The sequence below is a fragment of the Scyliorhinus torazame genome, chromosome 6 (genome assembly GCF_047496885.1).
Source record: "Scyliorhinus torazame isolate Kashiwa2021f chromosome 6, sScyTor2.1, whole genome shotgun sequence".
Taxonomy (NCBI): domain Eukaryota; kingdom Metazoa; phylum Chordata; class Chondrichthyes; order Carcharhiniformes; family Scyliorhinidae; genus Scyliorhinus; species Scyliorhinus torazame.
In genome coordinates, this window is record NC_092712.1 from 107,723,333 (window position 1) to 107,740,670 (window position 17,338).

At 44.7% G+C, this 17,338-nt stretch overlaps 1 protein-coding gene across 1 annotated transcript in view; it reads right to left on the reverse strand.

Moving 5' to 3' along the window:
* itga8 (integrin, alpha 8) overlaps window positions 1-17,338 on the reverse strand; it is a 328,234-nt gene that overhangs the window by 231,700 nt on the left and 79,196 nt on the right. The window contains exons 12-13 of the mRNA XM_072508666.1: window positions 16,431-16,636; window positions 9,036-9,227 (exon numbers count right to left, since the gene is read on the reverse strand). Of these exons, the coding sequence (XP_072364767.1) occupies window positions 9,036-9,227; window positions 16,431-16,636 (398 nt within the window). The remainder of the gene's footprint in view (window positions 1-9,035; window positions 9,228-16,430; window positions 16,637-17,338) is intronic.

The window sequence follows — 17,338 nt, forward strand, 5'->3', positions numbered from 1 at the left end:
GATTGACAGCTCCTGGGTCATATCAAAGACAGTTAAGTGGTTTCTGTTACTTTCAAAGCTGACTACTTCAAAGCCACTCAAGCTGAAGAAAGATGAATGGAACAATGCAGACAACTGGGTGTATTTGGAAGCTGTCAATCACAGCCTAGGGAAAGCAGTTTCACAAAGATATGAATGAAAAGCTTGCAGTTCAAAGACCTGAGGGGGTTTAAACACAGTTGACTGGTTTCCTCTTTCCAGGAATTGACAGGTGCTGCTTCCTCTGCCTGAGCCAGCAGCTGTATTGCACAGGTGAGTTTTAAAGCAGTGATTGTCTGGACTGCTCTCTAGCTTCCAAGCAGGGGTCGCTCTTCTGGGTGGCTTCCAGGCAGGGGTCTCTCTTATGGGGGGGATGTCTGATGTAGGTCTCTTTATTTAGGGGGTCTCTATCAGGGGCCTCATTAATTAGCAATTCTCTTTAATTAGGGGTCTATTTAATTAGGTGTCTCTCTAATTGGGGGTTCTATGGTGGGGATCTGGTGGGAGAGGGGTAGGAAGGTTTTGCATTGTGGGGGGGAGAGTTGCCGAACAATTGGCTTTATGGACAACTCCCTTAAAGAGTTACCCCCTTGGCCCATGCGAAGTCCATTGTGTGTCAGGGCCGTGTTTGTCAAGACCTGCACAAATTCTCGCCCATGTGATTCTAGGACCGGAGAATATGATACCAGATCTTAAATGACCTATATGCATCCTCCTGCTGGCTAGGGGCGAGAATCCCGATCCTGACACCAGCAGGGGGCCGGAGCATCGGAACGCCCATTTTCTATCCAAGACTGGATTCTCAAACACCCGCAGCGGAATTCCCAATGCGAGCCCTTAGTCTCCCAAACGGAGAATCCTGCCCTATATATTTTAGCAGGTTCATGCTGTTCTGTTAAGCGGTTTGCATTATCATTTAATCTATTAACCTTTTGGTGTTTGGAATATCTGTTGTCCATTTTGATCTGTTTTCTCCTTTCATTTCACTTAAGCACTTGCTTCATTAGTCGTAAAGAGTTTTATAGATGCCTATCTGCCCCCTCCTTCTTATAAACCCTACAAAAGGGCTTATCTTTCAGTTTGTAGCTTGTAAAAAATTCTCAAACATTTTGGGTTACAAATGTATCCGTGCCATTTTTTGGATGCAGGGATCACGTTTCTGCAACCTGCCTGCATCCAGTGACATGGAGATGGGCAGCTTGGAAATTTCATTCTGTCATGTTATTTTTGTGATTGGAGTGTAGGGCTACCATCTCCCATACTGCTGGCTCCCTGTGAACTCAGCTGGGGTTGAGCAGTGTGTACTAATACCATGTGATGCAGCCAGCCTTCCGATCTTATAGGCAGACTCTGGCAAGAAGGTCACACAGATTTACTCAAAGTTTCTGCTGAATACTATTGCTGAAATTCTTAAAAATAGAAATTGACCACCAAGGCATAATGAGGGTTCCATGGGGGCAGATTCAAGGCTAAAGGCATTACTGGTGGAAGTGGACAAGAGGAGATATGCCATGATTTTATGGACAACCAGGAGACCTTCATGGACTATCCTCAGGAGGGATCGGGAACAGGTTGCCATGGCAGTCAACTCGTGGAATCTAGACTGCTTGTGCTCCTCATTGCCAATGACCTCTTGCAAATGGTCAAGGGTAGTAAATTACATCTTTAGCCTTTGCTCCACCAACAATGCTGCTCATTCCCTCACACCCCTCATTACTCAACCAACATCACTCCATGATACTCAGGACTCACACCTATGATCCAGATATTCCAATTCTTCCTCACACATCTACCAATGTTGCCAGCATTACACCCATCTCTTGTTAACTCCACATACCCCTCACTGCAGGAACATCACCTAAACACAGTGCTGCACAATCACTGGCATTCTACTCTTTCTTTTGCAGGAAAATATTGCACACAATGGAGGGGAGCAGAGCACAATTGATAGGGGACAAGGATGCCCTCTGGAGGAAATGCCTCTTTGCATCATGGGTCCAGCTGTGATGAAGCCTGCGGCATCTGACGTCGCTGAGAATAGTGTTAGTAATAGTATGTTCCTAGCTTGCCCCTTCTCAACTCACAGCTCACCATAATTCTGCTATCTGGCATGATGGGTAAGCTGCTGACTGCACGACCAAGAACCACATCTCTCTCAACCCAACCCTCTCCTTCTGATTTCTAACAGCCAAGCACTGCTACCTGTCCAGCCACAGCAACCCATAGCAAAGGCACAGCAATAATGGAAAGGCTCCAACACTGAATTAGTCCATCACAGAGTCTGATAACTTATTTGTCCGCCAATGGAAGGTTAGCTGCATATAATGGCATAGCTCTGTTCTTTTGTAGACTGTGGAATGGGAAACCAGACAACCCAGATAACGATAATGGATTCAAATCTGGCACCTCAGGGGAGAACCTTTGTTTGAGATGCTGGGTAGAGCTTAGAGAGAGAGAGGGAAGAAATGCTGTTTTGAACAGTTACAGCAGAAGGATGTGGAGGTCACCTGGAGAGGTCATGAAGGAAACTGCTCCAGATACAGATTTTTGAAAAATGTTCTGAAGGAAAATGACTTACAGCAGAGAATTGCTTCGTAAATACAAGTATCATTCTTGCCTGTCTATGTAAGTGGAATGAGAGCTTTATTTTTATTAGATGTGTGGTTTAATGGGAACTAATGTGTTACGGTTAAGAAACTGCATGTAATCTGTTCATGTTAGAATTGAAGTAAAAGTTTAAATATTGTTGATTTTCTTTTGTTTTAATAACGTTTGTTTATAAAATAACCAAGCCCTATTTCTTATATTATCACTCCTGGAATGAATCGATCTTTCCACACCGCTTGAAAACTTTTAAAAAGGTTATGGCGTCTGGTCCAGTCTCTTAACCTCTGTTGAGGGATAACCAGGCATCTACAACAGACACCCAGATCCCTCTGCATCTCAGAGCTCTGCAATCTCTCACCATTTAGGTAATATGCTTTTTTCTTCATTCAACCTGCCAAAATGGACAACCTCACATTTTCCCACATTATATGCAATTTCAAACATTTTTGCCCACTCACCTATATATTTTTTGTCACCTTATGCTCTCTTCACAACTTTCCTACCTATGTTTGAGTCGTCAGCAGTTAGAAACCATACATTCATCCAAGTCATTTATATAAATTGTAAATGGTTGAGGCCCTAGCACTGATGCCTGTGACACACCACTCAGCACATCCTGCAAACCACAAAATGCCCCATTTATGCCTACTCTCTGTTTCCTTTTAGCCAGCCAATCTTCGATCTGTTACCCCTCAATCATGAGCTTTTATTTTCCACAATAACCTTTGAGAGGCACTTTATCAAATGTCTTCTGAAAATTCAAGTGCAGTACATTGTCAGTTCACCTTCATCCACAGTGCCAGTTAATTCTTCAAAGAATTCTAATAAATTAGTTAAACGTGAGTTTCCTTTCACAAAACGATGTTAACACTGTTAATTTTATCTAAGTGCCCTGCTATAACATCTTTAATAATGACTTCTAACATTTTCCCTGTGACATATATTAAGATAACTGGCCGAGAGTTTCCTGCTTTCTGTCTCCCTCAGTTTTTGAATAAACGAGTTACATTAGGTATTTTCCAACTGAATGGAAACTTTCCCGAATACAGTGGACTCGATTCTCTGTTTCAGTGGCTAAGTGCCGGCTGAAACGGAGAATTCACAAGTGTTTTACGATGCCAAAATTGGCACCGAACCCTCACCGGTGAGGGGCTAGCAGCAGTGCCGGGTGAAACTCCCGGCTCCCATGCTGAAAATGGCCTGAGAATGGCCGGATCCCTGGCCGCACATGCACACGGCGACAACCTGCAGTGGTCACGCCGTACAACATGGCGCCAGCCGTGCATGGACCCGACCCACCAAATGCGACCCCACAGGCCACCCCTTGGCCACCCCCCACTAGTCCCTCCAGCCCTCGTGGAAGCCCTCCCAGCCAGTGGCACGGATACTGGCCAAGTGTGGCGGCGCTGGACTCAGTCCGCAGCCGCCACACCGGGTTCCCGACCGCTTGGACCACACGTCAACCGCACGGTCGGGAACTTGGCATATCGGGGACGGAGCATCTCGGGAGGGCCTGCCGATGACGCGCCAATGCTGTTGCAACGGTGTGCGGTGTGTGACGCGATGAAGCTATTTGGGGGGGGTTGGAAAGTTGAAAACCGGCATCAAATGGGCGCAGTCCCCGATTTGGTCATCGGAAGGAAGGGATTCTCCACCCGATCACTGATTATGATATCGGCGTCGGGCAATGAAGAATCCCGCCCAGTGAATTTTGGAAAATTAAAACCATGTATCAACTATAGAACATAGAGCATTACCGCGCTGTACAGGCCCTCGATGTTGCGCCGACCTGTGAAACCACTCTAAAGCCCATCTACACTATCCCCTTATCGTCCATATGTCTATCCAATGACCTTTTGAATGCCCTTAGTGTTGGCGAGTCCACTACTGTTGCAGGCAGGGCATTCCACACTCTTGCTACTCTCTGAGTAAAGAACCTACTCTGACATCTGTCTTATATCTATCTCCCCTATCTCGATAGCCATTCCTTTTAAAACCCCAGGTCCCCAAAACGTCCCAACCCACAGTCCAACAGTTTGCTAAGTATGACTTCCCTGATGATTGTAATTATTTTGAGTTTCTCTCTGCCTCCCATTTCCTGATTTACCTGGTTTAGCCATTTCTCAGATGTTACTTGCATCATCTATAGTGAAGACCGATGCCAAATACCTGTTTAATTTATCTGCCATCTTCTTATTTTCCATTATTAACTCCACAGACACACTTTCAATAAGACCAACAATCATTTTGTTAACTCTTTTCTTTTTAAAATATCTATAGAATCTCTTACTTTCTTTGTTTATATTTCTGGTTAACCTTCTTACATACTCTAATTTTTCCCTCCTTGTTAATATTTTAGTCATTCTATGCTGTTTTTTAAATTCTGTCCAATCTTCTGACTCACCAGCAACCTATGCATAATTAAATGTTTTTTTAAAAAGTTTGATACTATCTTTAACTTTCTTTAGTTAACCATGGATAGTGGGCCCTCCTCTTGGGATTTTTCTTTTTTGTTGGAATGTATCTATTTTGTGTATTCTGAAATATCTCTTTGGATGTCTGCCATTGTATCTCTGTTGATTTATCCCTTAAATTAAACACAACACATATTTCCACTTAGTTTTGTATCATCCACAAACTTGGTCCCCATTAGGTCCTCACATCCAAGTCATTGCTATATTGTGAACAGTTGGGGCCCAATACTGATCCTTGCGATACTCCACAAGCCACATCCTGCCAATGGGAGAATGACCCGTTTATTCCTACTCTCTGCTTTCTGCCTGTTTGCCAATTGTTAATCCACGTCAGCATATTCGTTCCTATCCCATGGATAATGATTGAAAGTTGCTGAACACTGAACATCATTAGAATGCAAATATGTGACTAAAGAAGCGAAGTTTCTTTTTGCAGGGGTTATTGGAAAATGGGATGCTCAGAGGTTGAGGCAGTACCTACTGCATGTATTAAGAACAATTTGCATAAATATTTGAAAAAGAAGACTGGGATTAGTTTTGGGTTGGTTTTGCAAAGAATTGCACAGACATTGTGGTTCACATGACTGCTGTCTGAGTTGTAAACTTCCATTGTTCACAACTACCTTAGTTCACCACAATAGTTGCAATATTCTGACTTCTTATTTCCTTTATTTTTTATATACTCTTTACGCATCAAAGAGTTTTCCAGCTATAATTTGTTTTTTCCTACACGGTACATTAAGTTATCTGTTAGTGAAGAATGGGGATGGGGTGGTATTGCTGTAGGAGTGTTCTGAAATACTGACTTCATGGGCTAAGGTAACACTTCTGGTCCCACCATCCTTGCAAATCGTCACAGGCAGGACGGAATGTTTGACAGATCACGTAAAGGTTCATTGACCTCAGGCGGGAAATTACGGTTTGGGGTGAGCACGAGCGGAAAATTCCACCCCCTGTGGGAGAGTTCTAGGACATAATTGGAAGATTTAGCTAGAGGAGCTGTACACAATACAGTGGGCAGATTTCCGACTGTTGTAAACTTTCGACCTTACATAGTATTTCAAAGATGAGTCGTTTTAATCGCTTCTGTCAATAATAGTTTTGAATGTTGAGATGTCCATTAATATGTAATTTCATCCAACAGTCAATTTGTCAATATTATGGAGGTGTCAATGTTGGAGAAATATGACGACTGAGAGTTAGAATGCGTAAATGGGACAGATTGTAAATCTATAAAAACAAATTGAGATGTATTCATTTTTCCGATGCTATTTTGCACATGTCAAAAGAGTGTTGCTTTTTTAATGAAAAAAGGTGATTACCACCATTTCTTTCTGCATTGTTTTTACAAGGATTTCAGTGAACACAGAAGACTGAAGCATGTACAGTGTGTGCGATTTAATGGGGAAAAAACTGTTGAAAAACTAGCTTCAGTAATGGTGACCATGAAACCATTGTCAATTAAAAACCCATCTGGTTCACTAGTGTCCTTTAAGGAAGAAAATCTGCCGTCTTTACCTGGACTGGCCTACATGTGACTCCAGACCACAGCAATGTGGCTGACTCTACACTGCCCTCTGAAATGGTATGGCACGCCATTCAGTTCAAGGGAAATCAGGGATGGGCAACAAATGCTGGCTTTGCCAGTGATGTCCATGTCTCGTGAAAGAATAAAACAAATAACAATAGATTCAGTGGGTGAGACTTTCTGGCCTCCCTATGGCGTGTTTCTCAGCGGTAGAAGGCAGCCCCCCATTGGCCGGCAGTGGGATATTCTGGCCCCACCACTGTCAATCCACCCCACACCACCGGGAAACCCATAGTAGGGGTGGGCCGCTGTCAGGGCCTGAAGATCCCGCCTGTGGGAACATCCCAAAGACCTCGCCCAGTATATGGTTTGTGGTGTGCAGTCAGAGTATTGCCAAACCTTATACTTTGCAACATATACAAGACACCCAAGGTGTTATTGATTCACGGGTCCTCTGCGGGAAACCCCATTGGCCGGCTGCTGGATCGGAGGACCACGATGGGTGGGGGCACGCCGCACCGCACCGGTCAACCGGGTTGGCGGGACGGAGAATCCCCCTCCTTTTATTTTCTATCCTTTTCAAGATTCAGTATTTTTGCATAATTCTTGTGAATTCATGACACTGCAGAAATTCAGCTGGTTTCAACTTTTTAACTATATATATGCTCCTTTCGCAGATTCAGCTTCAACTGAAATACAGCATGATGGTATAAAATCACTCTTAAATAGGTTTGTTAAAACAAAACAGATGCCATTATAAAGCATAGGCTCAATTCTTGACAATCCTAATGCATTTATGATTTGGTCCTAGTTCCTGAGTAGCTATAACAGTCCACAAGTGCTGTTGTTAAAACCAATGAAAGGTCGTAATTGGATTATTTGAGCTGCTTTCACTGAAGTTTGTTTTCAAAGAGAATCATATAACTAGTAAAATGTGAACATAAATACGGCAGCTTTGAAATTTCGAACATATAGGATCAATAAACATTTTGGACTTTAAAGCATCACAAAATCCAGTCTGAACTGCAGCAGAGGCAATGCGTAGGCTCCGAAAATCAAAGGAAATAACAGCAGCCCAAGACTGTTCACATCATTAAGCAATCAATCACTCCTATTTAATTCATTCAAACATGTTTGTACAAAACAAAATCATTGAAGGGTTCTCTGTCAGCATTAATTATGAGTGAAAGGTGAATTTCCTGTGTTTTAACAGGGGCTCTGTCATTAAGAAACAGTAAGAATTTTGGTCGCCTGCAGTTCACAGTTACCTGGACTATCTCCAGCATTGTGGAATAGTTCAGATTAAATTAAACAACGTGAAAAGGAAGTACATGTTAAAAAGGTCATTTTAACTTATTTATGATATGAAGATTGTTACATTCATTCACAACTATACGAGTGACATTTAATTCAGTCATATGTTAGCTCATTTCAATACAAATGTGATTTATTCAGTTAGGAATTCACCTTTATTAAAAATGTGTTCTTGGGATGTGGATGTCACTGACTGGGCCAGCATTTATTGCCCATCCCTAATTAGCCTTGAACTGACTGGCTTGCTAGGCCTTTTCAGTGTGGGACAGTTAAGAGTCAACCGCATCACAGTGTGGATCTGGAGTCACATGTAGGCCAGACCGGGTAAGGACGGCAGATTCCTTCCCTGAAGGACATTAGTGAACCAGATGGGTCTTTACGACAATCGGCAATGGTTTCATGGTTATCATTAGACTTTTAACTCCAGATTTTTAAAAAATTGAATTCAAGTTTCACCATCTGCCATGGGATGAGAATTACCGTGGGTGCCTGGATTACTCGTCCAGTAATAATACCAGTACACCACTGTCTCGCTATTTCTCGAGGAATAAACAGCATCAAATTAGACGCCCATTAGATCACATTAGCCAGTGCAGTATAAGTGAATTAATGGCAATATGATGCTGACAATCTGAGTACAATTATAATGCCCTCATGCATCACTGTTAGGTGGGTGAAGGCAGTCTCCCGGCCAAGTGCTCATACTTACACAGCGTGCTGATTAATACTTTCTGTCAGTGAAATTTCCAACTACGATTGAAGCGATAGTCAAGACCTTCCAAACATTAGAAATTGGAGAGCAGTATAGAATGCTGCCCAAGCCTTTTTGAATTTAAGAAAACAGATTAAAAACCACTAGCCCCTAATTAACTGACTCAACATGATTGACCTGAATAATTACATAGTTATGCTGCATCCATATGCAGAGGAAATAGATTCTCTGCTAGCAATATATGTTTATATAAAGTCAATGGTTACACAGAACATGTACGGGGAAAAATATTACATTGTATTGTTAGGATGCTGTTGTTCTGCCAAACTGTGTAGAAAGGTAAAATATCAAAGTTAAAATTTCTCCCAAAGGTAATTCTTACCTGGGTATTCATTCTTGTCTATGTCTGAGCCTCCTTGTAAGGTAAAGCCAAATCCAGGAGGCATGGAATCAGAGGACCACAAGCCATCCAGGACCTGTGACGGCTTGGAAATTAACCCAGTGCTGTGACCATTGTAAATCAGCACCTTGCCTCTCCTGTCTTCACCCCCAAAAGGTACACCAATTGCGATATCTACATGAGCAAAATAAATAAAACAGGATTAATCATTAAAAAGGCATCTCTCTTTAAAAAAGGACATTTGACATCAGGGGCGAAATTCTCCCCCAACGGCGGGATGCCCGCCGACTGGCGCCAAAGCTGGCGCCAATCAGACGGGCATCGCGCCGGCAAAAAGGTGCGGAAGTCTCCGCATCTTTGGCGGCCTAGCCCCAACATTGAGGGGCTAGGCCGACGCCGGAGGGATTTCCGCCCCGCCAGCTGGCGGAAATGGCGTTTGTTGCCCCGCCAGCTGGCGTGGAAATGCGGCGCATGCACGGGAGCGTCAGCGGCCGCTGTCAGTTTCCCAGCGCATGCGCGGGAGCGTCAGCGGCCGCTGTCAGTTTCCCGCGCATGCGCAGTGGGGAGAGTCTCTTCCACCTCCGCCATGGTGGAGGCCGTAGCGGAGGCGGAAGGGAAAGAGTGCCCCCACGGCACAGGCCCGCCCGCAGATCGGTGGGCCCCGATCGCGGGCCAGGCCACCGTGGGGGCACCCCCCGGGGTCAGATCGCCCCGCGCCCCCCCCCCAGGACCCCGGAGCCCGCCCACGCCGCCTGGTCCCGCCGGTAAATACCAGGTTTGATTTACGTCGGCGGGACAGGCAATTCCTGGGCGGGACTTCGGCCCATCCGGGCCGGAGAATCCAGCGGGGGGTCCCGCCAACCGGCGCGGCCGGATTCCCGCCCCAGCCCAATCTCCGGGAGCGGAGACTTCGGCGGGGGCGGGGGCGGGATTCACGGCGGCCAACGGCCATTCTCCGACCCGGCGGGGGGTCGGAGAATGACGCCCCAGATAACCAAAGAATATTCACCCATGACTCATGGGTGCAGTGTGCGAGAATCATGGGTTTGAGCTGGAGGGGATGGATAGTATATATAGGAGGTGGAGGGAAGTGGGGTTGGTCAAGGGGAGGGATTTGTATTTGGAGAAAAGGTTCGCCAGTCTGGAGGAGCTAAGGGGGAGGGCAGAGCTGCCGAGGGTAGAGACTTTGCGCGAAATGTCTGGAGGGGGCTCCTTAGGTTGCAGGGATATGCCCTGCTGGAGCGACTGCTGCTTCCGGATCTGGAAGGGGAGGGAAGAATTGGGGATATATATAAGTGGCTGGGGGAGCAGGGAGGTGAGTGGGTGGTGAAGATCAAGGAGAAATGGGAAGTGGAGTTTGGAATAAGATCATTGGAGAGTATGGAGTGAGGCACTGCGAAGGGTAAACGGGACCTCTTCTTGTGCAAGGATGAGCCTGATACAGTTTAAGGTGGTGCACATGACTCGAGCGAGAATGAGTGGGTTCTTTCAGGGGGTAGCAGATGAGTGTGAGAGGTGTGGGTGCGGGGCCAGCGAATCACGCGCACATGTTTTGGAGTTGCGGAAAATTGGGAAGATTCTTGGCGGGAGTGTCTGAGGTCTTAGGCAGGGTAGTGGAGGAGGATGTGGACCCGGACCCTTTGGTGGCGATATTTGTTGTTTCAGAGAAGCCGGAGCTCAAGGAGAGGAGGAAAGCTGATGTCGTGGCCTTCGCCTCTCTGATTGCACGGCGGCGAATTTTGCTAGACTGGGGTCGGCATCGCTACCAGGGATAGCGGCTTGGTTAGGTGACCTGTACGACTTTCTGCGGTTGGAGAAGATAAAGTATGAGTTAAGGGGCTCAGCAGGGGGGTTTGAGAAAAGGTGGGGGATGTTTGTGACCGTGTTTGAGGAGCTGTTCATCGCAGGGGGAGAGGGGAAGGGGAGGTTGGGCGGGGGGGTGGGGGGGTGGGGGGGGGCAGCGTGAAAAAGAGGAAAAGTCTGTACAGACTGTATAGTTGATTGTTGGGAAGCATGTTTCCCGGGGTGATTATTTGCTGTAACCTGCTTTGATACATGTTTGTAATAAAATCCATTTTTTTAAAAACAACTCATGGGTGCATAGAGGTGCTATCACCAGCATGATATAGGTTAACACAATATTAATACTGTGCAAAAAACAAATACTAATTATATTTCCACTATGGTCCACTGTAATTCACAAACATCTTTTCTGGCTGGAATTTAATTAATTAATTAATTGTTGTGAGCAGTTTTGGTCCTCTTATTTCAGGAAAGATTTATTGGAGGTGGTTCAGAAAAGGTTCACTGGGATGATTCCCGGTATGGAGGGATTGTCCTGCGAGCAAAGGTTAGACAGGTTGGACCTACCCCTAGAGACTATAACTACTTTTGCGCCCCCGGAGGATCCTTTCGACTGACTCACGTTTTTCCAGAACCTATTGTATCCATGTCCATTTGTAAATTTCTTACTTCATCATTACAACTTGCTTTCCCACCTACTTTACTGTCATCTGCAAATTTGGCTTTGGGACATTCTATCACTGCATCAAAGTCATTAATATAGATTGTAAATAATGGGTCCTGAGGACCGAACCCTGTGGCACACTACCAATGACCTCCAATTGGCATTATTGGTTGGCCAATTGGAGTATGAGCTCCCTCAATGATAGCTCATTGAGGGGGCCCATATAAGCACCTGTGTAGGCTTTGTGAACCAGTCTTAAGTTGACTGGAATGCTAGCAGCACTGTTTGGAACTGCTCTTGTATGTAGTTATTGCAAATAAATACTGGTGTAGTGACTGCCTCCTGTGGATTATTACAGCTTGCCAACCAGAAAAAGACCCATTTATCCCCACTCTCTGCTTTCTGTTGCTTAGCCAATTCTCTATCCAAGCTAATATATTACTTCCAATCCCGTGGGATCTTACCTTTTGTGTGGCACCTTATCAAATGCCTTCTGGAAGTCAAGATACAGTAGATCTACACGACCCCCATTATCTGCTTTGCTTGTTACATCTTCGAAGAACTCTAGAGAATTAGTCAAACATGATTTACCCTTCATAAACCCATACCGACTCTGATGAACTGCGTTTTGACTTTCCAAATATCCCGTATAACTTTCTTAATAATGGATTCCAACAATTTCCAAACTAACTGATCTATAGTTTCCTGCTTTCTGCCTTTCTTCCTTTTTGAAAGGGGCATTACATTAGCCTTTTTTCCAATCCACTGGAACCTTTCTGGAATCCAGGGAATTTTGGAATATTATAGCCAATGCCTCCACTATCTCTGCTACCACTTCCTTTAAGACCTTAGGATGTAGGCCATCAGGCCCTGTGGATTTGTCTGCTTTTAATCCAAATAGTTTTCTCAGTACATTTTCCCTAGTGATAGCGATTGTTTTAAGTTCCTCCTTCTCAACAACCTCAACATTACCTGTTACTATTGGGATGGTTCTAATGTTCTCCATCATGGAAACCGAGACAAAACATTGACTCTTACCAACTTTTACAGATGCACGATAGAAAGCATCCTAACTGCTACTTCACAGCCTGGTATGGCAACTGCTCGGCCGAAGACCGTAAGAAACTACAGTCATGAACACCACCCAGTCTGTTACACAAACCCGCCTCCCATCCATTGGCTCTGTCTACACCTCCTGCTGCCTTGGGAAAGCGGCAGAATAATCAAAGACCACTCCCACCCAGCTTAATCACTCTTCCAACTTCTTCCATCGGGCAGGAGATACAAAAGTCTGACAACACGCACTAACAGATTCAAAAACAGCTTCTTCTCTGCTGTTACCAGACTCCTAAACAACCCACTTATGGACTGATCTGGTCTCTTCACACATAGAATCATAGGGCAGCACGGTGGCACAATGGTTAGCTCAGTTGCTTCTCAGCTCCAGGGTCCCAGGTTCGATTCCCGGCTTGGGTCTCTGTGCGTTCACCTTGTGTCTGCGTGGGTTTCCTCCAGGTACTCCAGTTTCCTCCCACAGTCCAAAGATGTGCAGGTTAGGTGGATTGACCATGTTAAATTGCCTTTAGTGCTCAAAAAGATTAGGTGGCGTTACTGGGTTACGGGGATAGGGTGGAGGTGTGGGTTTAAGTGGGGTGCTCTTTCCAAGGGCCGGTGCAGATTTGATGGGCCGAATGGCCTCCTTCTGTACTGCAGATTTTATGATTCTAAACAACTCTCTTATGGATTGACCTGATCTCTTCACACATCTTCTCTACTGAGCAGTACTACACTCCTGTATGCTTCACCCGATGCCTGTGCATTTTATGTTTGCCCTATGTATTTTCTTTTCATGTACGGAATGATTTGTCTGAGCTGTACGCAGAATAATACTTTTCACTGTACCTCGGTACACGTGACAATAAACAAATCCAATCCAATTTAGTTTCTCTGCATTTCTGTGTTCCCCATCATTAACTCCCCAGTCTCATCCTCTAAAGGCCTAATGTTGACGTTAGCTACTCTTTTCCTCTTACTCTGTAACACCAGCTGCATTACAATACAAGTATACAATCTTTGACAAAGAGTCAACCCTTCTCTCTCCACAGATACTGTCAGACCTGCTGAGATTGTCCAGCATTTTCTGTTTTTGTTACACAATCTGCACTTGTTTAGGTTGATATCTGTTTAACATGAGATCATATTTTTAAAAATGGCAATTAATATAAAGTGTGTGAGGTCAGTTCAAGTATTGGAGCTTTGGTTCTCAGGGCGTGCTGTATCGTTTTCCAGGGGTCCGGAGCAGAATGAAGGAGTGAGGCACTATATAAACATATGGGTGTACAGAGCTGGTTTTGGCTTTGCTCTCCCAATTACTGACATCAAAAAATGTTTTAAGATCAGAATAACAACAACTAATATTAAAAGGATGCACCAATTTCCGAAAGTTAGGAGTAGCTGCATTGTAAATTGAGACTCAGGATTTGTGACTGAAATACTGTTGGTTCTTACATTCACCTTCTGGCCAGGGAAAATGATATTTAGTACATGCATGTTTGCACACACGCAGAGAGATCCACTTGCCGACATCCAAATACAGGTTCAATTGTAACCAAAAAAAAAATCAACAGCTGGTTATTTGAAAATATTGTTTCACATTGGCTTCAGTTATATTGTAGTTAGTATGAAGTCAAATGATTATAAGATTGCCTCTTCAAGGTCATCTAACACCGCCTGTCGAAACCTAATTTATCTGACAGTACAACTTTCATTGAAACAAAGCCAAAGTTATTTAGAGTCATGCAAACTATGTAATACAACTGTCTGATAAAACCTGTCACTCTCCCAGTTTTGCTTTGTATTTCCCCGTGCTTGTTCATTCTCCTGATCATTTGGTTTTTTTTAAATATTCCTACACATCTCTGATTGTTTAAATAGTTTTTGGTGGACTTTTAAAAATTCATTCATGGGACATGGCATCGCTGGCCAGGGGTAGCATGTGTTGCTCATCCCTTTTTGTGAAACACACAGATTGTATGTGATCTATGCACAAATTCAATTATCATAGAATCCTATTCAGCCCATCGATGTCTGCACCAATTCTTCGGAAGAGGACTCTACCAATGTTCATTCCCCATCCACCCCGCCCTATCCCCTTCATCCCATAACCTATCCTGCACATTCCTGCACTCCAAGGGGCAATTTAGCATGGCCAATCCACCTAACCGGCATATCTTTGGACTGTGGGAGGAAACCCACTGGAGCACCCAAAGGAAACCCATGCAGACACAGGGAGAACATACAAACTCCACACAGACAGTGACCCAAGGCCGGAATTGAATCCGGGTCCCTGGCGCTATGAGGCAGCAGGGCTAACCACTGTGCCACCCCTTTCTTTTCAGTGTGCTAGACAGCTGGTTTGTGATGCAGAACAAGGCCAACAGCATGGGTTCAATTCCAGTCCCGGCTGAGGTTATTCATGAAGGCTCGCCTTCTCAACCTTGCCCCTCACCTGAGGTGTGCTGATCCTCAGGTTAAACTATCACCAATCAGCTCTCCCCCTCAAAGGGGAAAACAGCTTATGATCATCTGGGACTATGGCGACTTGACCGTACCTTTTTAAAATAACTTTTTATCCATCCTTAAATTTACAAAGCCAATGTGCAGAGTGGACACGGCAAACCCTTAATCCATCTCATTATAGAAAGCTGCTGCAAACTTGACCAACTTGACCCGTGAGGGGCACGGTAGCATAGTGGTTAGCACAGTTGCTTCACAGCTCCAGGGTCCCAGGTTCGATTCCCTGCTTGGGTCACTGTCTGTGCGGAGTTTGCACTTTCTCCCCGTGTCGGTGTGGGTTTCCTCCGGGTGCTCCGGTTTCCTCCAACAGTCCAAAAATGTGCAGGTTAGGTGGATTGGCCATGCTAAATTGCCCTTAGTGGCCAAAAAGGTTGGGTGGGGTTACTGAGTTACAGGGATAGGGTGTGGGCTTGGGTAGGGTGCTCTTTCTAAGGGTTGGTGCAGACTCGATGGGCCGAATAGCCTCCTTCTGCACTGTAAATTCTATGATCAGGAACACCGACCTGGTCCGATACATGAGCTTTCTTTAACGGAGCTGCCGTAAGATGCATTTAATCTGTTTTCCCATAACATTCTTCTCTAGACTGACTAGAGAGGAAAGTGTGAAATCTCCATGAGGATAAACTTGGAAAGCTGACATATATGATATTACAGATCTACATTAGTTTCCCCAACTTCTCCTTAATGAAGATATCACATAGATTTTTTTGTTCACCTAACATGGTTGGAATATTCTCGCTGTTCCCGCTGATGGGGTCTACAGGTTCTGCTGATGGCAAACCACCACCGTAGGTTTCCCGGCAATGGGGGGGGGGGGGGGGAAGTCCCATTGACAGTGGCATGATCAGAAGATCCCAGGGTGGCATGGTGGCATAATGGTTAGACCTGCTGCCTCACAGTGCCAAGGACCCAGGTTCAATTCTGACCTTGGGTGACTGTGTGGAGTTTGCACATTCTTCCCATGTCAGCGTGGATTTCTTACGGGTGCTCCAGTTTCCTTCCACAGTCCAAAGATGTGCAGGTTAGGTGGATTGGCCGTGCTAAACTGCCCCTTAGTGTCCAAAGGTTAGGTGTGGTTATGGGGATAAGACTGGGGAGTGGACCTGTGTAGGGTGTTCTTTCAGAGGGTCAGTGCAGACCCGATGGGCAAAATGGCCTCCTTCTGCATTGCAGGGATTCTATAATCCTATAATTCACGGCCGGCCAATGGCGGGCACGTCGGCCATGAAAAAAAACACGGGATTGCACGGACAATCCTGCCCTATATAATCAGACATTCAGGAAAAACTAGGTGCTTTTCAGTACTGTAAGTACTTATGACTGTCGTAACACACCATTATATCCATCTTGATTTAAATCTGCCAAAGGTGCTACTGCACTGCCAAATCTTCCAAATACTTCAGTTCCGAGTAGTCTCTGGGCATCCTTGAAAAGGAACTCTTCCTCCTGCAGGTACAGATAAACCAGCCCAACCTCCTTCAACTTTCCGTCAGACTCCCGGTCCATGAAAAGTGGAGCGCCGACGAGCACATCATCCAATCTGTGAAGCATATGATTTCAAACATGAAAAATCAGGGATTAGGAAAAGAGGTGCTCCTGATGTTGGTCAAGTTTGCAGCAGTTTTCTATAATTTAATTTGCGCATGGAATTTTCCGCCTTTAAATATGCCTTTGGTATGAGCAGGAATCGCAATTACATTATGGCTACAAAAAGAATGCATTCAAAACATTAAGTTGGATTTCAGTGGGCTGGAAGTAGCTATTTACCCATTTTGCACTTTAATCTAAATTTAAGGATGCATTATTATGGTATATTTTTATTGCCAAAATCATAATTACAGTTTTTGCAGTCTCTGGAGAGAACCTCTAAATTAAGAAAAAAATATAGTTAAGAAGATTTCTCTAATTTTATATACAGAATTAGAAAATCACATTTTTACAATCATTATATCTTTTTCTGGAAGCTATAAAAGACAGCTTCCAAAGGATTAAACTATTGAAGTAAACTGTTCATTTGAAAGGCTTTGGCATAAATTCTCTGGCAAAATAAATGTTAACAAATACATAAAGGGAAGTTCATGGGCGACATGTGCCTCAGTGGTTAGCACTGGAAATGCGGTGCTGAGGACCCGGGTTCGAATCCCGGCCCTGGGTCACTGTCTGTGTGGAGTTTGCACATTCTCCCCATGTGTACGTGGGTTTCACCCCCACAACCCAACGATGTGATGGTTAGGTGGATTGG